Raw genomic sequence first — 26,728 nt, 5'->3', positions numbered from 1 at the left:
CTCTGGGGCGCTGAGGCTTATCGACCTTCACAGAAAAATGCACGGAAGCACGTACACGAAAATTTTCTTATGACGTCAGGTTATTCGTACTCCCAGCCTCTACCACAACACACGATTATAATGGCAACTGCATTTCTGAGGGTTTTTTAGAAGCCTTGTACTAAATAGGACAGTTAAGATATTGTGAATTTTGATAACTGAATAAGCTGCAAATTCACTAACACAGAGCGGTCTGGTACTTTCCGGCAGGTGCCTGTGTATGTGTGTGTTTGCCCGTGTGAGAGACAGGGACACACACAGGCTCTGTCTTTCCACTTCCACAACCAGAAGAATTTCTTTGCGCACGTTTCCTTTTTCTTCATTTTCCATAATGCAAACAGAAATACTGTTCTTTTAAAGCCTTCTCCTACATGTTCTACACATTAAATTCTAAGCTCTTTCTTAGACGTCCTCTTTATGGTGATAACCGCCAGTTGCGGGTACCTGCCCCGTGTGAGGCTGTGCAAGTCACCTCTGACCCCTGCCTCAGCCCTGCGGGGCACGCATGTTAGAATCAGGACCTGATGCACGTCACCTCTCACCCCTGCCTCAGCCCTGCGGGGCACGCATGTTAGAATCAGGACCTGATGTGTAAGAAGCTGGCTCAAGACCCTCCAATTAGTCAATTTTCCAGTATATCAGATTCACAATGAACCAAAATAAATATATACTTTCGCCAAATTTATTACTTTACAAGTGGATTTTTTCACCAGGTGAGTCTTACATGTGATCTGAGGCGCAAAGAAAGCTTTCTGCTAAAAAATACCTCCCATTGTGGGTGGTATTTCCATGTTGTTGGTCAGAATAACGAAGGTAACTGTCAAGTAAAAATGTTCTGGGGAATTATAGCTTCAGTCCTTAACGTTTTAGTTTAAAGTAGTTTGTCAGATGTTTTTTTCTTATCACAGCTTTAGTAGAATTGAAGGAAACTTATGGCTTCTTATAAGCTGGGAGAAAGGAAAAATTGATTAGTACTATACTTAGAAGGAGAGATTGAAGACGGAGCAGCTGGGCAGTGAGCATCTCGGTGCAGGTCAGTGATGATAGAACACCCAGTTTGGAATTTTGCGTGGGATGGAGTCCTGATTGTTGGACACTAGCGATTTGGGGAGAGGAAGGTGTGTCTGCCCCGAGCACAGCACTCCCTGTTCTTCCCCGACTCCGCAGCTGTCACCTTCCTCTCTGGGCAGGTCGTCCCGTGGGGAGTGAGGCCCCGGCCAGGCGGGTGTGCGCGGGTCAGACCCCGTGTTGACGCTGTCACGTGTGCGGGCGCAGTGGAAGCTGGGAGTCTGTTTTCCTCTTGTAATTCCGCCCTTGTCCTTGTGGAGGCTGTGATTGTGGCTCTTTGGGGCATTCGCTTTGGGAAAGTGGGGTCGGATATTTTGCTCGAGGAGTTGACATCTTATAAAGAAAAATCTGTTTTCTCGCGGCTGTCCAGTAAATGGTGCTTTGAGTGAGTTTGCCAGATGTGGTTCAGTCTGCAGGCTAATGCATCTAGCCCCCAGCCCGTGAGCAAAGAATGGTTTCGATGTTTTTAAATGGTTGAAAAAAATGAAAAGAAGATGTGAAAATTACACGAAACTTAAACATCAGTCTTGGGACGCAGCCCAGCATTTGTCTGCTGTCGTCCGGGGCCACCTCTGAGCCACAGGATCAGGTGAAAAGTCGTGACAGAGGCCGTGTGGCCCTCGGAGCCTGAAGTAGTCTTGCTCTGACCTTGATAGAAACAGTCTGCTGACCCTGCGGCGGAGGAGGTTAGCAGTCGTGAAGACGCTGTTTAACGTTGTCAGGTTTTAGACATCACTGCGTTCAGATCCTCGCAAGTTAAATCCAGTTCTGTGGAAATGACTAGATAGTGACATACTTGAACTACATCGAAACAAGTCTTCTCTTGGTCGCCATCCTCACGAGTGGATTTCTTGTAACCAGCATGAACTAGCTTCCTTCCTTCCTGTCCTGGAAGAAAACTGGAGACTCATCAGAGCCGCCTGCCCACTGCTCCTTGGAGCCAACCAAGGACCAGGGGGCCGGGGGGTGGGGGGGTGGCTGGGGTGTCTGTAGAGCTGCGGGGGGCCGACCCGAATCTTGTCAGCACGTGGCAGTCAGAGATGTGAACCTCTACCAGGTGAGAGCAGTTCCCCTGGGGGGAGGTCTGTGTTTGTTTTTGTTTGGGAGTGGTTAATTTACATCATTCCTTTTTAATGGAATCCCATTGTTTGTTGATTTCTCCATCTGGTGAGTCTCCAGGGGATGCTGAGTCCTGCTCCCACTTGAGGATGCAGCTGAGACCCAGGCGTGACCGGCTGTCGGGTTCAGAGGTGCAGGCAGGGACGCCTGCCATCATTCCTAGAGGACGTGGCTGCAGCTGGGCTGGGCTGGGGGGCCAGACGCCCCTGCGGTGCTGTCTGCGCCTGGGGAAGATCTGTGACTGGCCGGCCGGTGGGCAGGGGGCTCTCTTTGCTGTTAGGAGCTCAGTGCCTTGTTGATCCTGGAGATTCTGTGAACAGCCCAACATCCTTTTTTAAGTACCTCTTCTGCTGAAATTAACCTGAGGTGGTTTATATTACCTGCATCCTAGAAAACCTGTGTGTATTGAGCTGAAAGTGCCCATTCAAAATGTCAAATATTTTGTATTAAAATTTTTTTTTCTTTTTGAAACGTCTATTTATTCCTCTTGATATCCTACGTTGTCCGCCTTTTCCTCTTTATCCACAGTTATCTACTGTGTACCTGCCACCTGCCAGGCCTGTGGTTAAATGTCAGCAGAGGAACGTTTCATGTGGGGCTGCAGTGATGCCTCACTTAGGTTATGTCGTGAAGGATGGTCCCGACGTCGGTCCCCAGGTTCTCTGTGCCCATGTCAACTCAGGGACAGCAGTGAGGAGCCCAAGAGCAGTTTAGGAAGGAAGGAGGTCAGACTTTGAAATCAGTACAGGACAGAGACCTGTACTCACCTTGAGGGATGGAGTGGCTGAATGTAGAAAGAAACAGAAGGAAACAGGTGAGGCCTGAGCGCCAGGTTCCCCCGCAGCAAACCTGGTAGCTCGTGTGATGCCCCGGGACGCCCACCAGACAAACCTTCTGACGGTGATCTGACTTCTCACCTGGTCTACACCCGGGAGGGGACGGGCTGGTCATGCAAGCTGAGTGTGTTCGTTGGCCTGGTGGTTACAGCCTGGATTCCTGGTTTTCACATCCGCTCTACACGTGTTAATCACAACTGCTGAGACGCATCCACTTTGGATAAACTGACAAAACGGGGTTACCAGCCTTCAGAAACTGAAGGTCAAGCTTTTAAGCTTTTGAAAATTCACCAAGGAGAGCCTCTTTATGGGAAGCTGCTCACCTTCCCGGCACCCAGCCAACTGTCCCCATGAATCACGCGCCTCTTTGGGGTAAACTCCAGTTACGGTCGTGTATACGTTAGTAAGAAAAAGTATCACAATTTTGTGAGACACTTTTAAAAAAAATCGATCAACATTCTTGTGTTTCTGCGAAGTTTCCAAACGTCAGTCGTTCAGCAGGCTTTTCTGTGGACCCACTGTGAGCTGCCTCCGAGCATCCCAGTGTGGCAGGTGCCGTGGGGAGGATTTGTCTGCAGGAGCCCTCCAGGAGCTCTGCGAGTCCCCACAGAGTGGAACCGTGTGGGGATCAGATCTGCTACCAGCCCAGTGGGGCAGGGGTGTCTGACAGCTCATCACGGGAGGGAGACGCAGAGCGTGTGGACTCTGGGAGGGAGGAGTGGCTGGACGTGAGGCCACAGGTAAGGAGGTGGTGAAGGCTTATGTCTCCTGCGACACCAGGGTCTCTGGACTTCTCCCTCTGGAAAATAGACATCGTCTTCCGAACTGAAACATAATATGCTCAGATTTGCATTAAAAAAAAAAAATACAGGGCTTCCCTGGTGGCGCAGTGGTTGAGAGTCCGCCTGCCGATGCAGGGGACACGGGTTTGTGCCCCGGTCCGGGAAGATCCCACATGCCGCGGAGCGGCTGGGCTCGTGAGCCATGGCCGCTGGGCCTGCGCGTCCGGAGCCTGTGCTCCGCAATGGGAGAGGCCACAACAGTGAGAGGCCCGCATTCTGCAAAAAAAAAAAAAAAAAAAAAAAAATACAGCTTTGACAGCAGTGAGGAGAAGAAGTATCGACGATGATGTGATACTTGTTTTTCATCGAGCACTCCCAATGTGCTTATTACTCCATTAATCCAGGTCCTTTTCACAGTAGCTCCGTGGGGCATGGGTATAACCATCCCTTAGGAAGAAAAACTCTCCAGTAAGCCCCTGCCCAGGCTGGGATCTGAGTTCAAGGCTGACCGACCACGCCTGGCCCAGCGCAGAAGGGCGGGCCTAGGGACCCGGGGACAGCGCGGTGTGCGGTGGTGGCGTGGGGGGCCTGGGAGGGCGTGCATATGAAGGGAGGGGCGATGTGACCTTCCACACAGTGGCTGGGCTGGTGAGAAGGGGGCTGCTGAGGGCGACTGGGGGTTTGGGGGCAGTGGAGTGCGAGGCGCAGCTTGATCAGGATGAGGGGTCGGGCGAGCGCCGCTGTATGCCCTCCCCCCCAGGGATGAATGGACCGCAGTTAAGCCAGTTGTCTGCTCCCTCCACCAAATAAGTGCACCTGTGCAAATAATCTCACACGAGGACGTGTTCCCACATGTCTAGTTAAGACCACCGTGTATGAGCTTTAGGTTTGCTTCTCTCTAACCTGGGTGTTGGTGCTGATCTCAGGTAAAGTTTGCTATTAAAAGTGCTACGTTCTGCATGTCAGCGTCCATGCTGTGGACAGGTTTCTTTTTACTGTGTTCTTCCTGCTTCTTTACTTCTGGGTTTGGAGTAGAGGTCTTCATTCACCTACCAGGTAGTTGTGTCTGGAAGCCGGCCCGTCTCACCTGGTTTTGCTGGCCTTATGACTCATTTAACCCTCTTATCTCTGATGTAGCCTACATGCATCCTTTTTTTCCTACAGTTTATGTGCAATAACTTTCTCATTATCTTTGGGCTTCATAGCATAATGTTTCAAAAAACATTTTCTTTTTCCAGCTTTGCTGAGATGTAATTGGCGTATGACACTGTGTAATTTTAAGGTGTGTAATGTGATGATTTGAGACGTGTATAGTTTTGCAAGATGCTTACCACAATAAGGTTAATTAACCTACCCATGACCTCACGTAGTTACCATTTTGTTGTGCTGGTGAGAACATAAAAACTGTTCTCATGACCTCCAAGTATACAGTATTGCTAATTGTTGTCACCATGCTGGACATCACATCCCCAAAACGTATTCCTCTCGTAACTGGAACTCTGTGCCCTTTGACCGGCATCTCCCCATTTCTGCCCCACCACTCCCCAGCCCCTGGCACCTCCCTTCTACTCTGTTTCTATGGATTCAATGCTTTTAGATGCACATGTAAGAGAGATCGTATAGTATTTGTCTCTCTCTGATTTATTGCACTTAGTGTAATGCCCTAAAGACCATCCGTGTTGTTGCAAGTGGCAGGATGTCCTTCATTTTTATGGCTAACACTCGTGTGTGTGTGTGGTTTTCTTTATCTGTTCATCCAGCGATGGACACTTGGGTGGTTTCCATGTCTTGGTCATTGTGGATAATGCTGCAGTGAACAAGGGGACACAGATATTTCTTTGAGATCTTGATTACATTTCCTTCAGATATATTGACCCGGAAGTGGAATTGCTGGGTCACATGGCAGTTCTAGTTTTAGTTTGTTGAGGACCCTCCATACTCTTTTCCATCATGGCTGCACCGATTGACGTTCCCACCAACAGTGCAGGAGGGTTCCCTTTTTTTCCACATCTTTGCCAACATTTGTTATTTCTTGTCTTTTTTTAAAAATATTTATTTATTTAGTTGCACTGGGTCTTAGTTGCAGCAGGCGGGCTTCTTAGTTGTGGCATGTGAACTCTTAGCTGCGGCATGCATGTGGGATCTAGTTCCCTGACCAGTGATCGAACCCGGGCCCCCTGCATTAGGAGTGCGGAGTCTTAACTACTTTGCCACCAGGGAAGTCCCTTCTTGTCTTTTTGATAATAGCATTTCTGATAGGTGTGAGGTGATAGCTCATTGTGATTTGATTTGCATTTCCCTGATGATTAGTGATTTGAGCATTTTTTGTGTACCTGTTGGTCATCTGTATGTCTTTGGAAAAATGTCTGTTCAAGGACTTCCCTGGCGGTTCAGTGGTTAAGACTCCGTGCTTCCCATGCAGGGGGCCTGGGTTCGATCCCTGGTCGGGGAACTAAGATCCCACATGCTGCACGGCCAAAAAGAAAGAAAGAAAAATGGCTTGCTCAGGTCTGGTGCCCTTTTTTTTTTTGCTGCGTCCCACGACTTGTGGGATCTTAGTTCCCCGACCAGGGATCAAACCCAGGTCCACGGAAGTGAAAGCACCGAGTCCTAACCACTGGACTGCCAGGGAATTCCTTCATGCCCATTTTCATTTATTTATTTATTCATTCATTCATTCATTCATTCATTCATGGATGGCTGTGTTGGGTCTTCGTTGCTGCGTGCCAGCTTTCTCTAGTTGCGGCGGGGGTATAACAATTAACAATACTGTTGACAGACACTGGGGAGGCTGTCAGACCAGGAGGGATGGCAGACCGGGAGCTGGGGACGTGGGCCCCGGTCGGGCTACTCTTCATTGCAGTGCACAGGCTTCTTATTGCGGTGGCTTCTCTTGTTGCGGAGCACGGGCTCTAGGCGTGCGGGCTTCAGTAGTTGTGGCACATGGGCTCTAGAGCTCAGGTTCAGTAGTTGTGGCGCATGGGCTTAGGTGCTCCGCAGCATGTGGGATCTTCCCGGACCAGGTATGGAACCCATGTCCCCTGCACTGGCAGGCGGATTCCTAACCACTGCGCCACCAGGGGAGCCCTCGTGCCCATTTTTAAATCAGATTTTTTTTTTTTTTTAGTGTTGAGCTGTATGCATTCTTTATACATCTTGGATATTAACCCCTTATCTGATATGTGATTTGAAATACCTTCTCCCATTCTGTAGGTTGCCTTTTTATTTTTTTATTGGTTTTTTGCTGGACAGAAGCTTTTCAGTTTGATGTAGTCCCACCTGTTGATTTTTGCTTTTGTTGCTTGTGCTTTTGGTGTCATATACAAAGAAATCGTTGCCAAGACAGATGTCAAGTTGCTTTTCCTTTATGTTTCCTTCTAGGAGTTTATAATTTCAGGTCTTACATGTAGTCCTTAATCCATTTTGAGTTAATTTTTGTGCATGGTGTAAGATAGGGGTCCAGTTTCATTCCTTTGCACCTAGCGTGATGCTTTCTGTCTTCTGTGTTACTAAGCATCATTGAGAAGCGGTAAGAAAGGCTTTCAGTGTTGGTTACGTATCGAGTGGTGGACTCTCAGGCTCTCGCAGTGGGTTCCATTCCTGTCACGTTGCACCTGAGAATTAACAATGCCCTCTTTTAGACTTCCATTTCCTGAAAATCATGTGCATGTAATACCCTGAGAAGCCACATGGTGGCAGAAGTGGTGCTTTGAAACTTGGGGGTTTACAAACCTGCTCTAAGAGAACGTCTGCTCTGCATCTTCATCCTTTTTTTTTTTTTTAAATGAAGGTGTAGAATTTAATAGAAAGAGCCTCCAAATACCCATCACCTACCTTAAATAAAACATTACAAGTGCAGTTGAGCTCTTGGTACACTTCCCGTTCTGATGATTTTCCCTCCCGCTTTTCCTCTGGGAGGGAACCACTCTCCTGTTCATCCTTTTATTACTCACTGTGTGTTCTTAGCACTCATGGGGTTGTTTATTTTGTTTTAGATTTTAAATAGTGTGTGCTCTTTGTGATACTGTGCAAGCTGTGCTTTTTCACTCTCTCGGTTCTTAGGTAGGTTTATCCGTGTGGATCTGTGCAGCCTTAGTGAATTATTTTTCTTCTGTAGCAGCGTGGTATTCCAGGAAGGGGTCACGACTTGTTACATGCACTTTCCTGTTGACAGACACCGGGGAGGCTGTCAGACCAGGAGGGACGGCAGACCGGGAGCTGGGGACGTGGGCCCCCGTCAGGTCCCCTGTTGCTGTCCAACTACATACTTGGTCTCAAGAACACCCCTTTTCATTAGAATCTTTGCCTCTTTCCCCGAACACTTGGCCTGAGTCATCACACGTATCCTGAAGGGAGACAGCCTCCAAGGAGTCCAGGAATTCAGCGACGTCAAGGCTCAAGTCTGACACCGTCAACTGGCTTCTGCCCCCAGAGCTATAGGAGGAAGGTCTGTGTCAGTGACCTCGGCCTCCTTCCCAGCCCTCGGCGGCCCGTCCACCACGTGGACCCAGGTGCAGCTGGACTCCTGCCTCATTTCTGGGAGAGAAAGTGGGCAGGCGGGGGGACCGTGGTTTGAGTCTGTCTCCAGCCTGTGTTTAGGCTGGGGTTGTCCCCAGGGCCTCTGTGCCCACAGTGGGGAGGGGACACCTCCCCTGCCCCCTGGAGCTCTCGTTGCTGAACTAATAGTAAAACTGGTGCAAGACGGATGGACAGGAGAAGAAGAGACAAGTTTCAATTCCTGTGCACGGAGGTCTCGCAGAAATGGGACCTAAGATGTGGCCAAAGCAGGTGGCTTTTGTAGACAAACAATAAATTTGTGAGGAACTGACAGGACTAAGAAACGTAGGCCGTGGATGCTCAGTTAGTGAAGGATCTGAACGGTTTGGCCCTGGGGTTAGTCACCGAAAGAGGTCGCGGGTTTGTTTGTACGGGCTGCCCTGTCTCTGGCCATTAGGGTGTCCTTCTCCCTCCTTCACACGGAGACTTATCTCCCGCTTCAGGGAGACAGGAGGGGGTCAGAGTGTCCCTCTTACATTGGCCGTTTCTTAAGCAGCTTTAACTCAGAATAATCCATGTGCTGTTGAGGAACATTTGGGGGCAGCTCACCCTGGACCCCAACGCTGCCCTGCTCCTGTGTGCCCCCAAAGCTTCCTGGGCTGGGCTTGTCCGCGTTCAGACCTGGGTGTGGATCCACAGTCTCCCTCGTTGGCTGTGTTGCCCGTCAGGACCTTGAGCTGCTTGGAGACTCAGTTACCTCAAATGCATAGTGGGGACAATAATGACACACGGCTGGTAGGACGGAGGTGAACGTCGAATGAGAGCGTGTTCCTCAGCTGTGAGCGGCGCTTACATCAGCTCCGCGTGGGGCACAGCGTGCACATCTTCGTGCCCCAGCCCTTTCTTTTGTAAGTACTCTTTGAAAACAGTCTTCTTAGATTCAGTTTAAAATGCTGGCTCTCCTCGGGCAGGACTACGGCAGCACGAGTGCAGCCCGGGCTCCGCATTTGGTCTGCCGCCGGCCGCCACCCCCGTCTCCACCCTGACAGCTCGGTCTCCCCCCTCCCCAGGCCTGGGAGGGGGTCTTTGGACCAGAGAGACACCCCTGACTGGCTCTCTCGCCTCACCCCACCCCCAGCCCCTTGCGCAGCCTCAGGGCCTTTGCACGAGCTGAGCTGCTCTCTCCCCAAGCCTCCCCTCCCTCCAGCTCTGGGGGATCAGACCCGAGGTTCTGTCTCGGGAGGCGTTCCCTGCGTCCCTGCCGTCCTCGCAGAAGCCTTGTCCCCTGTGACTTGACACATTTTCAGCTGCCTGTTTATTTGTGGGTTAGATGGCTGGCAAGGTGTCCCCCCAGACAGAAAGCTTCAAGACGAGACTTCATGCAGAGCCCGGGGGTGTTTTGATGCCCTGGTGAAATGGTTTGGAGGTGGAAGTTGACAGTAGTAACTGGGACACTGAAACCAGGCTGGGGCTGCGCAGGTGCTGTGGTCATGCTCACGACGCCCTGGAATGCCAGGGAGAAGAGCCATGGCCTCAGGAGCTCAGAGCCGCTGCCGGTAACTCTGCCGTCCAGGGATTCTTGCTCCGGGACCTTCGCCTGTTGGTTTTGTCACAGGAATGTTCAGTGTGGAAATGTGCTCAGCAGGTCCACGCCTGCTGCGGGGTGGACGGGTGGAATGAGTGGAAACAGCGTGTGGAGCAACTTTATACAGAAGGTGATAGCAAAACACATGTTAAGTCAAATCATGTGAAAATCTGGATTTTCAGCAAAGCTCTCTTTTGTGAACATACGACCCCTAGAATTCCTTCAGAGAATTCAAAGTTATCCTATTTACAGAAGCTTAGCTTCATGTGCAGTCTTCTGAAACCGTGTTGACGGTGTCACATGGGGTTGCACTTGCCCGTGGATGGAGGCCGGGGCCCCGCTGACTCTGCCCTGTCTCTCCCCGTGGCCTCGGCGTCTCCGCGGCTCGTGTGTCAGGCGGGTAGTCAGGGTCCCTTCCTGGGGTTTTATGTGCAGCTTGGCTCTTAGCTGTGGAGCAGGTGGCCGAGGAGAGGGCCGAGGGCGGGGGCCAGGCCCGGGGTCGGGGGCACGGCCGGCTGAGCGTGTGAAGCCAGCCTCAGGCCCCGTCTGGGTCCGGGGCGGGAGCCTGACCTGCGGGGAGGGGTGAGCGTGCCAGGAGCCTGCCAGCCTCGGGCCCTCCCCTGCCGTGGGCGCTTGCTGAAATTTTAATCTGCAGAAAAGACCGTTCAGATCATCGGATTCGACTGCTCTGTTTCCGAAGGGAAAGATTGAGGCCTTCGGGAGTGATGTGACCGTGTGCCTGCCTGCCTGCCGGCCGCAGCCGGGACGTTGCCCACGTGGACCCACCAGCCGGGTGACCCCGGGCTCCCTCTGCACCCTCGCATCAGCTTGTCCCCCCCTTGGCCCCGTAGAAAGATTGGTGGGGTGGGAGGGTGACCGACAGTTTTGTTTTAAATCCTTTTGAAGGACGCAGGAAAGCTTGCTTGTTGCGGCGTGGCTTTGGGAGTGTTCTGTGATTGTCTCGCAGAAGACGGTGGGTGACCCATGTAGATTCTCTGTGTTTCTGACGGCTGACCTGTCGGGTGTCAGACTTCGGCCGAGGCTCCCCCACCTGCTCAGCGAGAGGAGGGTCGAGGGGATGTTCCGAGGGGCTCGCAGACGGGCCAGGGACCATGTCTTTGGTGATTTTTTCTGATGCTTCTGGACGGTGGATTCTGCCCTCTCACACTCTGCTCTGGTCGACTTGAACTTGAACCTGCACCCGAGAATCGCCGAGGTCCGAGCCCTCGTGTGACACCCGGGACATGCCTGGGGACCTGTGTGGAGGACGCGGGGCTGGAAGTGAGAGTTTTGGAGACGGGAGCATGGAAGGAGGGAGGATGGTGCTCTGCTTTATCAGAGAAGCTTTACTTCCCCTGGAGGGGATTATTCATAGGATAAAATTTAAACTAAAAAGGATTCATTTCCATTAAGTTCAGAGTGGTTGCAAAACAAAATTCTTCTCTTACCGCGTGTGTACAAGGAAATTAATGGCCTGGAAACTTAAAGCTGCTCGACCGTCTGCAGGCCTGAGGCCCCTGGTCTGGAAGGTCTGCTGGGCCCCGAAGCCAGGGTGCAGCCCTCAGTTCTGCCGAGAAGGAGCCGTCAGCGCAGGAACGCTGGGGACGGGCCTTAGGGCCTTGATGCCTAATCAGGTTTCTTTACCCCCCCCCCCCCCCCCCCCCCCCCGAGCCTGAAGCGGGTACTGGGACCAAGTACACTGAGAACTGGACTGAGTCAGGTAGAGGGTGGCTTTTTAGTTCTTAGCCCCAGTGGAAAGTGTTCATACTGGTGGAAGGTGTTGCTCAACTACAAATGTGCAGCATCTGAGTTTTTGCAATCTCACAGGGAAGTACAGTTTTCCTAAACCGTGGAATGCATGTGCCTGTAAGAATCTCATTTAGGTAATGTCGAGTGTTAAATGCACAGACAAAACAAAACACAACCAGTTTCAGAGCTCTGGAGCGTTCGTCTGAAACGCAACCTCATCATAAAGTGGCGAGGCTCTCAAAATGAATCGGTCAAACAACTAAACCAGAGAACTTACTGAGCAAACGCACACTCTACCACGGACCTGGCCTTGTAAGACGCAGCGATACAGTAGCTACACAGCTGCCCTGGGAGGGCCGTTATCTTGCTGGGGGGGGGATGGAGACCCTGGTGATAGTGAGTGAAAGGTCTCCAAAGCCCTCCTGTGAGAGGGACCCCTGCGCTGAGTCCAGAGGCAGGACTCGGGGCCAGGACGCCCCATCTGTCCTGGGACCACGCTCAGCACGGGGATCAGCCGTCGGGTCACCCCAGGGTCTTCCAGGACCTGCGAGTGACCGGTTTACATTTGGAAAGAACTCCTGGAAATTTGGAGGGTAGAGTAGAGGCGGGTGAGGCCAGAGGCAGAGAGATGACTGGGAGGAGGAGAGAAATGGGCGGGGTGGGTACAACAGGGGCTCTTCTGTACCAGCGTCTGGCCCGCAGTTGAGGTCAGGGTCCCGCCCTGGGGCAGAGGCGTCTGTGCAGGTCGGAAGGTGAGTCCACCTGCCAGTGCCCTGAGATGGGGGAAGTGTTGTGCTCGCATGCATTTCTGAGACTCACTGACCTTGCTCGGATTCACAGAATGTCGGTGACCGCCTCCCCCCTCCACTTCGAAAGGTGAAGGGCGGGGTCAGAGGTCAGCCTGCAGAGCGAGGCCCGGTGTGATGCTCCCTGGGGCTTCCTGTTTAGTCATTTCGACCAAGAGCACAAGCCTATTGCAGAAGAAAGTACCTGCCGAGCTGATGGCACATTTCGCTGTGAGTCGGAGCTCAGCGAGGAGCAGTGGGCAGACAGGTTCCCAGAGCCGCCACCCCGCGGTGGGAGCGGGCCGGGGTGCCCCCTCGACACGTTCTGTGAACCTTTGTTCATTGACAGCCGCTGGGCTCTAAGGGAGGCAGCACTGCCCTTCAGAGTCCGTTTATGCCTCGAAATGGACGTCCCTGTATGGACACCCACGTGGGCCTCCCTCAAATGCTAAGACAGTCGTTTGAAATTCAGAGCTCATTTAAAATAGGCCTGATCTACAATCCAGGCTCAACTGATAACTTTCTATGGGAGGGCGTGAAAGGAGGGAACTACGGGGATGGGGACATGGGGCCTCTCCTGGCGTCACGTCGCCTGCCGCATCCCAGGGCTGTGCCCTCTGTCCCTCTCTCCCCCCCACGCAGATGCACAGAAACCATTGTTCGGGGGTGTCATCTGGCTGCAGCCTGAGCCATTGTGTGGTAGGGAGTTGTTCCCTCCCAGAAATGGGCGCCCCTCCCTGGCTGCGTGTGGCGGGGAGGGAAGGGTACCACTGTCTCCCACTGTCTGTGAAATGGCAGTGGTTAAAGGCCTTTGCCCAAAGCCCCAGGATTTAATTTTATGCAGTCGTGACAAGCATGGATGTACTGAAGTTTGTATGTGTCAGCACAGCCATTTTAAAAGTCTGCAGGCAAGAGTTGTTTCAGTTTGTTTTACGTAACTTTTCTTCCCCTGTTCACATCCTTTTAACTTTAGACTCATCAAATACAGGATTCGTCCTACACGGTAGCGTTTCCTGTCTTGTCAGCTTTACTAGTTTCCAAGCCTTTTCCCTTGTCAGCGGGCCGCATTACTCTATTGCAAGTTCTCTTTAAAAACCAAGCTCTCTTACGTCCATTTTCCTATGGAAACAAGTCCTTTTCAACCTTGAGGCTCTGCGTTTGCAGTGGCTATAGTTAGTTTGTATTTTATACCTCAAGCATCTATTCTGTTTTGATGCCTACAGTTAAAAAAAAAAAAAGATTGGTGCTTGTTTCTCTGCGTTTTTCACCTGTCATGACAAAAATGTAAGGAATCCTAATTTTATATGTTTCTATTACTGTAAACTTCACACTTTTCTGTGTTTTATGTCTCAGTAGGATCCTAGAGCTTTGTTCAAAAGGTATATGTAAACCTTCTAAATTTCTCCTATTTATTTTTGAATGTGCAGGGTATTCCAAGTCCAGCAGGCATAGAGCAGTGGTTACAGAGAAGCTGTCTTCTGCTGCTCTGCCCCTCCCCCAGGCACCCGATGTTACCAGTTTTCTGTGTATCCTTCCAGAGAGAGGAAGAGATACATTTGTCCCTCGATTTTTTGGGGGTAATGTTTTGTCACTAATTACATCAGTGTGGTAACAAAATTACTAATTTTCCCCTTCATTTTCTTTAAAAACGTATGTTACACTTCGATGGTGACTGTAAAAAGTTGTGTTTCCACTGGGGCGGGCGTGGGCAGGTGGGGACCAGGGCTGCAGCCCTAAAGGAGCCGGGGCCGCAGTCCCGAGTGAAGGGGTGAGATGCAGAGCGCCCTTCCTTGGGGTCCTGAATATTTGAATTTATAATACGGATCCTTCTAGAGAGGGGAATGTATTAATTCTTTAACTCTTGGTGTGAAAAGAACTTTCAGACCCATTTCTCTGCGCTCTCGTCCTGGAGGGGATTCTGGGAGAAAGATGCTGACACGCAGAGAAACCGCCGGCACCGCAAAGCCAAGCTGTTGGCTGAGAGCAGGACCGCGCTCGCGCCGGCGGGGACTCGTCCTGAGAGGGGCTGGGTCAGACCCGCCTGCTGCCGCGGCCGTCCTGCGGGGCCCGGGAACAAGGACGTGCCCCTATGATCTGTCCCCCACGATGCAGACACCCACCCACACCCCACACCCCACACCCCAGGAACCAGACCCTCCCTCCTGACACGGTGGCCGCCGGGATCAAATACGCAGGGACAGCAGTAGGCGGACAGTGTGCGCATCTCCTGCGAGGGGACGCGTCTCGGTGGGCGGCTTTGGGTGTAGAGAATCGCGGGATGGGGGATGGCCGAAGAAACCACCTCCCTTTCAGTTATGAATTTTTGAGTAACTCTTAATGGGGGAGAAAAAAGACACTTCCTTCCTTTCTGAAGAGGATTTAGAGCACCGTGGAGAGAGCGGAGCCGGCGTGCTGCCCTTCAGAACTGCTTTTCCGTTTGAAGGAAAATGTCCCAACGAGCTCATGATGACCAGGCACTTCTTGAAACCGACGGCTGCGTGTGAAGTGTTGGTGGATTTCCTGGCCCAGAGAACAGGGCAGGACCCTTCTTGAGTCACGACCTTTCTGGAGCGTTTTAGCCCGGTTTTGATGCAGAACGATGCTGGAACGGCCCACGCAGGGGCCGGCGCGATTGCTCAGGGCAGCCGGACTCTGCTCGGCGGTAGCACGTGAGCACCAGGCCCTCCCAGGTGCCGGCGCGGAGATACGGCCGCCCGCGGGAGGGTGTGTACCCGGCAAGCAGGAAGCGCGGCCGCCGGCGCCCCGGGCCAGGTGTGCGCGGGGCGGTCCCCAGCTCTGGCGGCCGCCCGCCCTCCGGTGCCGGACTCCGAGGGTCGCGGTCCGGGAGCATGACGGCTTTACAGCTCAAAGAGCTCTCGCAGTCGGGGCTCTACCGCCGGAGGAGGGACCGGCCGGACAGCCTGCGGCTCCCGGGGCCGCAGGAGCAGGCGCTCAGGTGAGTGGAGCCCGGGGGGAGGGGGAGGGGCGCCCGGCAGCCTGAGCCCCGGCCCGGCCGGAGGGTGAGCGGCGAGGGGCGACGGGCTGAGCCCCTGGCGTCAGCTTCCCAGCCCTGCAGCCTCGCTACACCCCCAGGGCCGAGGATCGCAGAGGGAGGGTTAGACCTGCCCGCCGCTGTCGGAAGGCACATCGCTTGGGCTTCTTAGGGCGCGTTTCAGAGGGACTTTTCTCTGCGTTTTGACGGTGAGGGTCGCGGGTGGTGTCCTGGGTGGGCGTCAGGGTGTTGTTCTTCGGTGTCGACATGGATTTCACAGAGGAGGGCAGGGCAACTTTTGAACGTAACCTGGGAGGGAGGGGGAGACCTTTCTAACTGAAAAGGTTAGGGGTTTCTGTTTCCACCGTTAATTGGCCTAAAACAACACGGTGTTAGTTTCGCTTACCGCTATTGAATTATTTTTAGGTTACAGGTTCTGAACAGCCCCTGCGCGTTAAGCTGTTGCTTAAACTGCTGTGTTTGCCGCGAGGGGTGGGGACTCGGAGCTGACAGCAGGGACCCTTCTCCCCGCACGCGTGCTGGGTGGCACCTCAGTGCCTTTGGGGACACTTGATCCACGCGTTTGAAAGTTCCACTCAGGTGGTGAGAGGAATAGATAAGTCACATATATATATATATATATGTTATATCCTGTATATATATTTCGCCTATAAATTCGCTTTTAGAGTTTGTTTTAAATTCTTTAAACTTAACAGGAAACAGTTGACAAGGAAGCCCTTTAAACTTGTATTAACCTCGTGTACAGATTTACTGCAGGAGCCGTGCTTTGGGCAGGGTGTGTGTTCATTTGAAATTTTCTGACTCTGGCTGGTACTGATACTCACACTATTAGAATGTATTCCCTACCACGTCGGGTGTCTCTTCGCTACAATTAGTGTATCAACTCTGAATTGACCGGATTAGACAGAAGTTTAAAGCTTCAGAGTTTGACGTGTAAATTTCAAGTATGAGGGTTAAACCGTGAGAATTCTGAGCCCCCCGCCTGCTTGACCAGATGGGCACGGGTGGACATGAGCCCTGAAACTGCCTCCCATCCGCTCTTGATCCAAGAGTAGTTTTAATTTCAGATTCGGGGCCCTAAGGAATTTACTTTAAAAGAAATAAGATACGTAAAATGACGTTCAAGACCAGCCAACTTTCACTTATTTTCAGACAGTGGCAGGAGTACCCATGAATGAGATTACCTGTTATGTCCGAGGGGCTGGTTATGTATATAAGTCATAATGGCCTTTGAAACAACTAGGTTGTTTTGTTTTGTCTCAAGTTTAAATTACAGAAGGAAGAATCATTCTTAAGGTGTATTGCTTGTTGCCTTGGGGTGAGGACACATTTTCCCACTTTTCCTGCGGTATTGTCCCCTGGTGTTTAGAGGGGCCTTAGGCTGCTGCCATGTCTCTGTCCCCAGATTCAGAGATGTGACCGTTTACTTATTTTAGGACTTCGAGCTCAGCCAGGAAAAGAGCCTTTTATCGATTTAGAGAGGCAGGGTTTTCGCCTAGTTTTATAGGAAGCCTGTTTTTAGTATGAAATCGGGTTCCTCAGGTAACAGGAGCTGGAGGGGTGACTTTGAGGTTAGACATGCCCAGTTCAGGCCGCTGGGTCAGGCAGATAACCTTGATGGATTCAGGTGGCTCCTCTTTAAAAGGAGGATAAAAATCACTGCCGCTATTGAGTGTCGTTTATTATCTCCTAAAACCCTCGCCACCGGCTTGATGGCAGGCGTTGTCATCCGGTGAAGGGTACTTCATGCATTACTCACTCGGCTACCGTTCATCCATCTCCTGCTGTGTGCCACGTCGAGGCTGGGCCGCCTTAAGACTCATGGCCGCCCCAGGGACACCGGCGTCTGGGCCCTGGAGGGTCACCTTCAGGTGTTCCTCCCAGGAGCTGTCGCTGGACTGAGCACCTGTGACATTGGGCACCTCGAAGTAGCACAAACCCACTCCCACTCTGACCCCCTCACTCACACACCGTTTTCTCAGCACGTTTATGAATTCTGGCAGAAAAACCATCAGAGACTAACAGGGCTGTGCTCACTGCCAGAAAACATGTTTAAGTTTAAATTGAAGACTCTGCTCTGAAACAGAACACAAGCGTTTAAAGAGCACGTAAGAGTCAGTGAAGGACTTCCCTGGTGGCGAAGTGGTTAAGAATCCAACTGCCAATGCAGGGGACACAGGTTCAAGCCCTGGTCTGGGAAGATCCCACGTGCCGCGGAGCAATTAAGCCCTTGCGCCACAACTACTGAGCCTGCGCTCTAGAGCCCGTGAGCCACAACTACTGAGCCCGCGTGCCACAGCTACTGAGCCTGCGCTCTAGAGCCCCCGAGCCACAACTACTGAGCCCGCGTGCCACAACTACTGAAGCCTGGGCGCCTAGAGCCCAAGCTCCGCAACAAGAGAAGTCACCGCAATGAGAAGCCCGCGCACCGCAATGAAGAGTAGCCCCCGCTCACCACAATGAGAGAAAGCCCGTACGCAGCAACGAAGACCCAACGCAGCCAAAAAAATTAAAAATTAAAAAAGAGTTGGTGAAACTGCTTCCGACTTCAAACTCCAAACTGTTTAGAACAGAACGCTGCCGGTATCGATTTTTATTTTAAAGTATCCTGTACAGCCTGAAACGTGCTCTCCTTGCTTTGTACAGCAGACCATCAGCCTCCACGCCTGAGGGCTGAGTCACAGCAGGCGGTTCATCTCGTTTACACTTTGTCACAACAGGAAAAAGTTGTGTGATGGGAGCCTCTTAGTTCTAGAACGTGTCCTTCAGTGTGGCTGGAGCCTGACGTGCCCGAGAGACCCCTGGACGTCACCTTCCTCCGTGGAGGTGGACCTGGACTCTGCATGCAGGTAGCGTTGGTGCCCCCTCCTCATTCGGGGACAGGACTTCTGACGTCCTGCTCTGCCCGTGGGTTCATTCAGTGAAGCTCTTCTCCCACCCCCTGGGCTCGGAAGCTGTTCCTCGTACCTTCCCGGGCATGAACCCTTCTTCCTAAAGTGCCTGATGCCTGAAGATGCCACCCAGGACACACCCGTGTGTGCGCGTGTGCGTGTGCGCGTGCGCGTGCGTGTGCTTACTCCTTAGCTATTTGTTCTCCCTCCTAAATTGTGCTTCACCCAAACACAGTTTTTTTTGAGGAAACCTGAATGAAAAACACACCTGTGCGATCCACAACCCCTCCCACCCACCCACCCACCCCCGTTAAAAATTCTCAGAGTCACCTTGGCTCTGCCTCAGACACATGGGGTCTATAGCTAACTGGGGACATCTCAGAATCAAGTCTTTGCCAGCCGGCTCAGAAAGGACGTTTAATGCAGGACCAGGGGCTGGCGAATTATGACTCTTACGCCTGATCTTCCTGTTTCTCTGTGGCCCACGAGCTCAGGATGGATTTTATAGTTTTCAAATGGTTGGAAAAAATGAAAAGAATATTTCATGACATAGGAAAATTACATGGAACTCAGTTTCCACAAATAAAGTTTTATTGACACACAGCAGACGTATTTGTACACGTGGTCTCTGGTGGGTTCTTGCCGTGGTGCCCGAGCTGAGCTGTGGCCACAAAGACGGGTCTGGCCTCCGGCTCTTTGCAGTCGCCCCCTGGTCTCGAGCTCAGACCAAGGACCCTTAGGCCCTCCCCTCTTGTTCCTTTAGTTTTGCCCCCCTCCTCCCCTCCGTCTGCATGAAACAAAGGTGGATCAGAAGAGGCGGCTGACGTTTGTGCCCCTCTGTGAAGTCCACTGGGAGGACTCGCTTGTGCTGTGCTTTCCTACGCTTTTCCTGGTGGAGCTGGGTCACCAGGACCAGAAAGGGGGTGCAGAGAGAAGTAACCTTTACTTTACGGTGGTTAAGTAAGGCTTTGGACCTCCTGTCCTTCTAGATCTGGGATGGCGTCATTTTCCAGCCGCGGGATGCCTTTGCTTGGTTAAGAGTAGGAAACACAGATCAGGCCGCCATGCTGACTGAGCCCTTGCTGGGGGCCCGGCGCTGTGGTGAGAACTTCCGTGGTTCTGTTCTTAACTCAGTCCCGAAAGGGGGAGAAGGACCCAGCTCCCGGCCTTGGTTCAGCGTCCTGTCGGGCCCGGGGTGGGCTGGGGGAGCGTTTCCTTCAAACCTGTCTGCTGTTTGCTGATCATCTGGGGGACCCATCTTTTGACTGAAAAACCAGCATTTGTATTTTAGTTTTAGAAACATAATCTATTAGACAGAGGGATAAAACTGCAGCTTGGCCATTTTGTCTGTCCTCATTTAACGGTTCAGCAAGACACATTTAATCTTCCCAACAATGAGCTCAACTGATAACAAGTATTTCTTCTCTTTGGCCCAGGAAGGTGTCAGCTGGCCGGTGTTAGTTTTTGAAAGGGTGAAATTCACACACACACACACACACACACACACACACACACATATGCGTGCGTGCACTGGAGGACTATTCAGCCGCGAGAAAGAAGGAAATCCTGCCGGTCCTGACAGCAAGGATGGGCTCTGACAGGGCCAAGTGAACGAGGTGGACAGGGAACGACAGACAGCGTGTTCTCTGTCTTAAATGCAAAATCTAAAACCAGAGTGGAATGGGGGTCCAGGGGCAGGGAGTGGAGGCCTGGGGAGGGGCGGTTTAAGGCACAGACTTGCAACTAGAGGATGAACGAGCTCTGGAGGGAGGCCTGCCACACGGCACGGTGACGGCAGTCAGCAGGGCTGTGCCATGTGGCATGACGGAGGTGTCACTGATGCTCCGGGGTGATTATACAGCAACACTAAGCGTGTCAAACCAGCAGCCGTGCACCTCAGACTCTCACGTTACGTGTACGGTATTATCTCACTTTTAAAAATGTGTAACACACAAGTGTTCCTGTTGGAATAGCAGGTTTTGCAGGTACCCGTTCCTCACCCTTCTCACCCCCACCCCTAAATTGAGTCCAAGCCACAGGCCCCACCGTCCAGCCCGGGGCCTGGTAGCCATCCCTGCCCAGGGTCTGCTCCTCCCTGAAGGAATGAAAGCACACTGGCTTCGAGGTGCCTCTTTTATTCCAGGTTAAACCCCTTTGACTCTGAGAGAGTAAGTTAAATTGACGTCCATCCCTCTGATGTCCCACACAGAGGGCTGTATCTACCAAAGGATGGACCGTGACCTTCCGGTTCTCCTTCTTCAGTGGTTTTGGGAGGCTCATTTTCTGAAGGGAAATGTTTTCCTCTCGGTCACCTAAAGTATTTCCATACAGTTGAGGGAGTATATGCTGAAAGTAAAAATAGTATTAATGCTTAAAATTAGTGTGTGTTAAAGGGACGGTTGATGGTCCTGTTCTGTGTCTCTGTGCTGCTCTGAGACCCTTGGGAGAGAACCTCGGCCTCAGCAGAGTCAATTTGTAAATTTGCTGTCACTCACATAAAGTTTTCTAAATGATTTAATTTAATGACAATTAAATGCCAAGATTTTAATCATTATAAATTGCTTTTCTGTTGGTTAAAAGAAAAACAAAACTTGATGTATCAGTTATAAATCACTTATAAAAACAAAAAAAATTACAATTGGCTCACATGTTTGCTTTATATTACTTTGGAGAGATGCTATTAAAATGAAACAGTGCTATTTATTTTATATGTATTTACATATCTTGGAAACACAGCCACTTAATTGTGTATCTGTGCGACCCAGTGGCCATTCTGTGATTAAGACAGACTTTAGATAAATATTCTCCTACATAAAATCTACTTTTAGAAACAATCATTAAATAAGTTAATGAATATGAATTATGAATCAATATGAAGCTGGTTGCAGCTTCTTAGAGCTGCTGTAACAAGTACCACACCCTGGGAGGCTTCAGACGGCAGAGATGTCTGGTCTCTCAGTTCTGGAGACTCGGGGTCAGAAATCAGTGTGGCAGCTCTCCTCGTGCCTCTGATGTCAGCTGCAGGGCTGTGTGTCCAGCTTGTGGGGCATCACCCCACCCTGGCCTCTCTCATCACGTGGCTCTGTCTCCACGTGGCGTCCTCCCCTGTGTGTGTCTCTCCTCTTGTAAGGACACCAGTCACATGGGAGTTGGGCCCACCTACTCCAGTGTGACCTCAGCTTGTGCCTTAATTACATCTGCAGAGACTCCACTTCCAATAAGGTCATGTTCACAGGTACCAGGGTCAGGACTTCAACACGTCTTTTGCAGTAGGAGCCCTAACAGTGGTGTCTGCATGATACACTGAAGCTTTCTTATTTAAAAAAAATTTTTTTTTTAATTTACTTATTTATTTTATTTTTTGGCTGCATTGGGTCTTGGTTCCTGCGTGCGGGCTTTCTCTAGTTACAGCGAGCAGGGGCTATTCTTCGTTGCGGTGCACGGGCTTCTCATTGCGGTGGCATCTCTTGTTGCGGAGCATGGGCTCTAGGCGTGCGGGCTTCCGTAGTTGCAGCATGCGGGCTCAGTAGTTATGGCTCGCGGGCTCTAGAGCGCAGGCTTAGTAGTTGTGGCGCACAGGCTTAGTTGCTCCGCGGCATGTGGGATCTTCCCGGACCAGGGCTCAAACCCGTGTCCCCTGCACTGGCAGGCAGATTCTTAACCACTGCGCCACCAGGCAAGTCCCTCAACGTGTCTTTTTAGGGGACAGAATCCCACCCACAGCAGTGGTTTTTTTGAAGGTTAAAGATCATTCCAGTACGCAGTTTTTTAGAAACAGCTTTATCGAGGTGAAACGAATGGGCCTCAGAAGATGCACAGTTTAACGTGCAGCTTTGTCAGTGTTGACATGTTCACAAGGTCAAGGTCACGCGCGTCCTCCTCATCCTCAAGTCCCTGCCTGCCTTTGTAGCCCTCCCACATCCCTAGGCAGCTGGTCGCTCTGGATGCTCTTGCATTTTCTGGAGTGGTGTATAAATAGAACCATTCGGTCACGTGCCCTTTGTTTCTTTAGGCTCCGTTAACTCAGCGTCGTTATTTGAAGCCTCGCCCGTGGCGCAGGAGTCAGTATCGTTCGTTCACTTCACTGCTGAGTCACCTTCCGCTTATGGATTTACTGCGTTTGTTGGTTGCCGGTTGAGTGGTGCCCAGCCTTGGCCGTTTCAGATGAAGCTGTGTGAACATTCGCATACAAGTCCTGTGCTTTCATTTCTCTTGGGTGGAATGGTGGGGCTGTTTGGTGGGCACACACTTAATATCTAGAGAAATGGCTAAGCGGTTTTCCAAAGAGGCTGTACCATTCTGTGTTCCCACCAGCAGTGTTTGCGGTTCCATTTTATCCACATCCTCAGCCACACTTGGCACAGTGGATGTTTTCCAGTTTTAGCCTTTCGGGGCAGTGTACTGCTATCTCCTTGTGGTTTTATTTGCATTTCCCTAATGACTCACAAAGCTGAGTATCATTTCTTGTGCTTATTTGCAATTCCTGTATCTTCTTTGGCAAATTTACCATTCAGGTCTTTGCCCAACTTTTACTGGGCTGTTTCTTATAGTGTTTAGTTGAAACGGTGCTTCGTATGTTCTAGATACAAGCCCTTTGTCAGCTACATATTTTGCAAGTGTGTCCTCCCAGTGTGCGGTTTGTCTTCTCGTTTTTATAAATGTCTCTTGACAAGAAGCAAAAGTGGTTTTTTTTGACAGTTGATTGATCTTTTTCTTTATATAAAGTTTGTGCTTTTTGTGTCCTATTTAGGAAATCTTTCCCAAACCCACAGTGAATAAGATTATTAATAAATATGTTCCATATAAATGTAAAATCATTAATTATCTCTTTACACCAGCTTGGCCTCTCTTGCCCTTCACTGCGTTTCTGGCTGTGCTGAGTCCTCACAGGGATGCCATGCAGTTCACAAGAAAGGAAAAGGGCCCTGGAGACCCGTGGTTGGTAATTCAGGAGTTGAGCCGGGGCTGTTCCCCGTGTGTCTTATGCTCTTAACTACACACTTAAGCCCCACTTAAGTTTTAGGGTAAGGTTTCTTACCTGGAAGGCCTGAATACACTTGATCGTATCTTAAAAGTTAAAAATTTACCAAGGGTGACCTCCTATGATGCCCGTTGAAACAAAAATGGAATTTTTCTGCCTCGTAGATAATTCATGCATGTTTGCCAGAGAAACTATCTAGGTTAAGAAAGCTAAAACTATTATATTTTTGTGTCATAATGAATATATAAGAATGTCCAGCCTTTCACCTAAAACATTTGTCCTCCTGCCCCGGCATCAGGGTGTGGGGAGCGGACGGCCTAGGAACTGACCAGGCGTCAGGGCACAGAGGACGTTTGCTTATGTCTGAGCGTGACCGCTGCCAACTTTAGTTCTCAGTTCTAACAGACAGACAAAACTGGGACAAAACAGAAATTCTGCAGTGGTTTGGAAATTTTTGTTTCTTTCTTTTTTTGCCGCACCTTGCAGCATGCGGGATCTTGGTTTAGCTCCCCAACCGAGGATGGAACCCGAGCCCTCGGCAGTGAAAGCACAGAGTGCTAACCGCTGGACCGCCAGGAGTGATTAGGGCTCTGCGCTTTCACTGCCCTGCCGAGAGCCCGGGTTCCATCCCTGGTCGGGGAACAAAAAAAAGAAAAGAAAAGAAAAAAAAATAAGCCTTTCTGGAAATTTTCAATAACATTTCTAGGTGCAAGGAAATACGTTCTTTGTTTCATGGTAAAAGCTAATGTCAGTCATCTTGGCAGTATTGGAGATAAACTGACGTTATGGGTATTTTAAACAACGAGGTTTTATAAAAGTATAGTCAATTTAAAAGACCAAAACTTTTCCTGGATATGGAATCGTTCTTTGTGTGGCAGTCAACAAATGCCTTTAAGAATGGATTCAACCGGAAATACCAGCTGTTCAACACAAATTGCAGTTTTGGCTCTTCTTGATTTAATGTCGTGCTTTATTTAAAGGATATATTGTCAGGTTATGGGTTTTCTGCATTCGGCGTTTGTGTGGTTCAGTCAGCATTTGCTAAGGTCCTGCCACGTGCCAGGGATGTGAGGCTGGTTGAAACATTCATTATCTGCTAACATAAAAGTTCTTGTGTGTGGACAACAGACAACAGAGAGATACTTGAAGACCCTGCATTGCTGGAGGGAGACCCATAGCGCTGCAGGAGCAAGTGCGTTAAAATCCTCTATTGTGAGAAACAGATTACCCAGCACTTAGCGGCAGTGGGAGTTGGCAGACTTTCTGTAAAGGGCCAGATAATACATGTTTCAGGCTTTTGTAGGCCTTCTGTCAGTGTCACAGCTGCTTGACCTGCGGTTGTAGTGTGAACACGGGCCGTGGAACATGTGGGTGAATGTGTTGCTAAACTTAATAAAAGCAGCCGGGGAGCCAGATCTGACCTGTGGGCACGGATTTGCTGACGGCAGGCCTGTAATCACCATCATTGCTTATCTCCCGGTTGGTGAGGGTCAGGAATCCGGGTTCAGCTCAGGCCGGCGCCTCTGGCTGAGGGTCTCTGAGTCAGGGCTGCCTCTTCTCGAGGCTGGAATGGGGTGAGTGGCCCCAGAGCGTTTTGTAGCCTAATTCCAGAAATGACTGCCGACCACCTCTACTGAATTGTCTTCATCAGGAGCCCTTCAGCGAGTCCAGCCCACGCCGGGGAGGGAGCCGTTGCACACAGGTGCGAATCCTGTCAAAGACAAAATACTCGTGACACCTGGTAGAGAACAGGAAGGACCATCAGGATGGATGTAGGGACCCCTGCAGTGGGGCAGAGAGATGGGGCTCAACTGCGAATCCACCAAGGAAAACGGGATTTACAGCGAAGGAGCAGGCGGGGGTCAGCGGGTGGAAAGTTACTGGGAGGGAACATCCGGGTGGAGGGATTCTGGCTAAACTGACCTAGGATTCCTGCTGAAGACAGGCCAGGGCATCAGACATCGCCTGGGGGAGGGGTGGAGGCCGAGGAACCAGTCAGATACAGGGGCCATCTGACCTGCAGGGAGGGGATTCCGGCCCAGCTGACAGCAGGATTCCTGTGAAACTGGACACTCAGAAGTCAGGGCCCGTCAGAAAGCTCGGCAGGGAGTCTTTGTGGGTGCCTGGAGGTGGCCTCCCCAGGGCTGCCGCAGGGGCTCCCAGAGGAGAGGCAGTGGGTGCGGTGCAGGGAGATGAGACCCGCGTGCCCACTGGCTCTGCTGCCAAGTCAGCCTGGGCTCCTGGTCCAGCGTCAGTGCCTGTGCCTCTGTCGTCGTCACGGTGCCTCAGCCTCCCGGGAGCATCATTTCCTTCCATCCAGCTCCTCTCATCTCCGACTTCTAGTTCCATTTATTACTTAGCAGCCAGGCTTAGGTAAACACTTGCTGAATGAAAGCGAAGGAGATCCAGGAAAGAAGCGAACCTCTGCAGACAGGGTGCCACAAAGTCGCGGCCGTCCGCCCACATCCATTGTTGACCCCTCCTCTGCCTGGTTGGTGCGGGGGCACTGGGGTGGGGACAGCGGGCACTGGGGCTCGCGGCCGCCCCGCCCACATGCCCTCGTGCTCCCGGGAGCCCCTGTCACCGTCCCCACCAGCCAGGCAGGCGTCCCGGCTCTGCTGAAGTGCGAGAGGTGCGGGGACCAGGTTTTCCATCACGGTGGCTTCTTGCTAATAGACACTCAGCACAGGGTCGCTGAGTTGCAGGAATAAATGAAGGTCCTGGTACCTTGCTGTCGGCTTCGTGGTTCCTCGTGTCCCCCTGACAGCAGCACGGCCCTGCGGGGCCCATCACACGTCCTGATGCAGAGCCACCCCGTCGAGTAGCTTCCCCGCTGTGACAGCAGCCTCGATCCGCTAGGCCATCCAGACCTCTGGCCCCAACACCCTCCACCCTGGCCAGTCTGCCAGCCTCCTCCGGCCATTTAATGCCCTACACACCTCATGGCCACCTTCCCGGGCCAGTTATTCCCTGGACCGATTCCCAATTCACGTAACTCCTAGACTCTGATTGCTGGGTGAACGAGTGATAGAAGACAGATTTCTGTCCTTCCTCCTGGTTACCGCTGGGCAGTCTTCCTCCTTTACTGATTTTTCTATCACCCTCGTTATTATAACTATTTGAAACCTCCCCCGTCATTGGTTTTTTTCACCGCACCTGCTTTCCTGAAACCACCGAAGCTCAGTGGTGTAAGATTTCTCTCTCTGTCCCCCTCGTATTTGTGCAGATAAACTTCACGTGAGGACACGTTCAGGTTTGCAGGGATGTTATGCAGCCAGTGCGCAGTTCCTCCCTTGTGGCGGTGTAACTGCTTCCCGCGCCCCCGTGCGTCTTGCCCGGCCCTTCAAGGGCCCTCCTCCCCGAGCCTCTTTGACCTTTCCCCC

The 26,728-nt window shown here is 51.4% G+C and overlaps 1 protein-coding gene across 2 annotated transcripts in view; it reads left to right on the top strand.

The window, feature by feature from the left end:
- The window catches only part of LIMS1 (LIM zinc finger domain containing 1), a 93,541-nt gene that overhangs the window by 36,101 nt on the left and 30,712 nt on the right, over positions 1 to 26,728 (top strand). Inside the window, exon 1 of one of the 2 annotated variants that reach the window (XM_065891421.1) lies at positions 15,310 to 15,416. The exons of the other annotated variant lie outside the window; for it this stretch is intronic. Within the exon in view, the coding sequence (XP_065747493.1) occupies positions 15,310 to 15,416 (107 nt within the window). Of the gene's footprint in view, positions 1 to 15,309; positions 15,417 to 26,728 lie in introns of those variants that run through there. 2 annotated transcript variants of the gene reach the window in all.

The sequence above is a fragment of the Phocoena phocoena genome, chromosome 14 (assembly GCF_963924675.1).
Source record: "Phocoena phocoena chromosome 14, mPhoPho1.1, whole genome shotgun sequence".
NCBI lineage: Eukaryota > Metazoa > Chordata > Mammalia > Artiodactyla > Phocoenidae > Phocoena > Phocoena phocoena.
The sequence above is the reverse complement of the archived record's forward strand: the minus strand, read 5'-3'. Positions and strand labels throughout refer to the sequence as shown.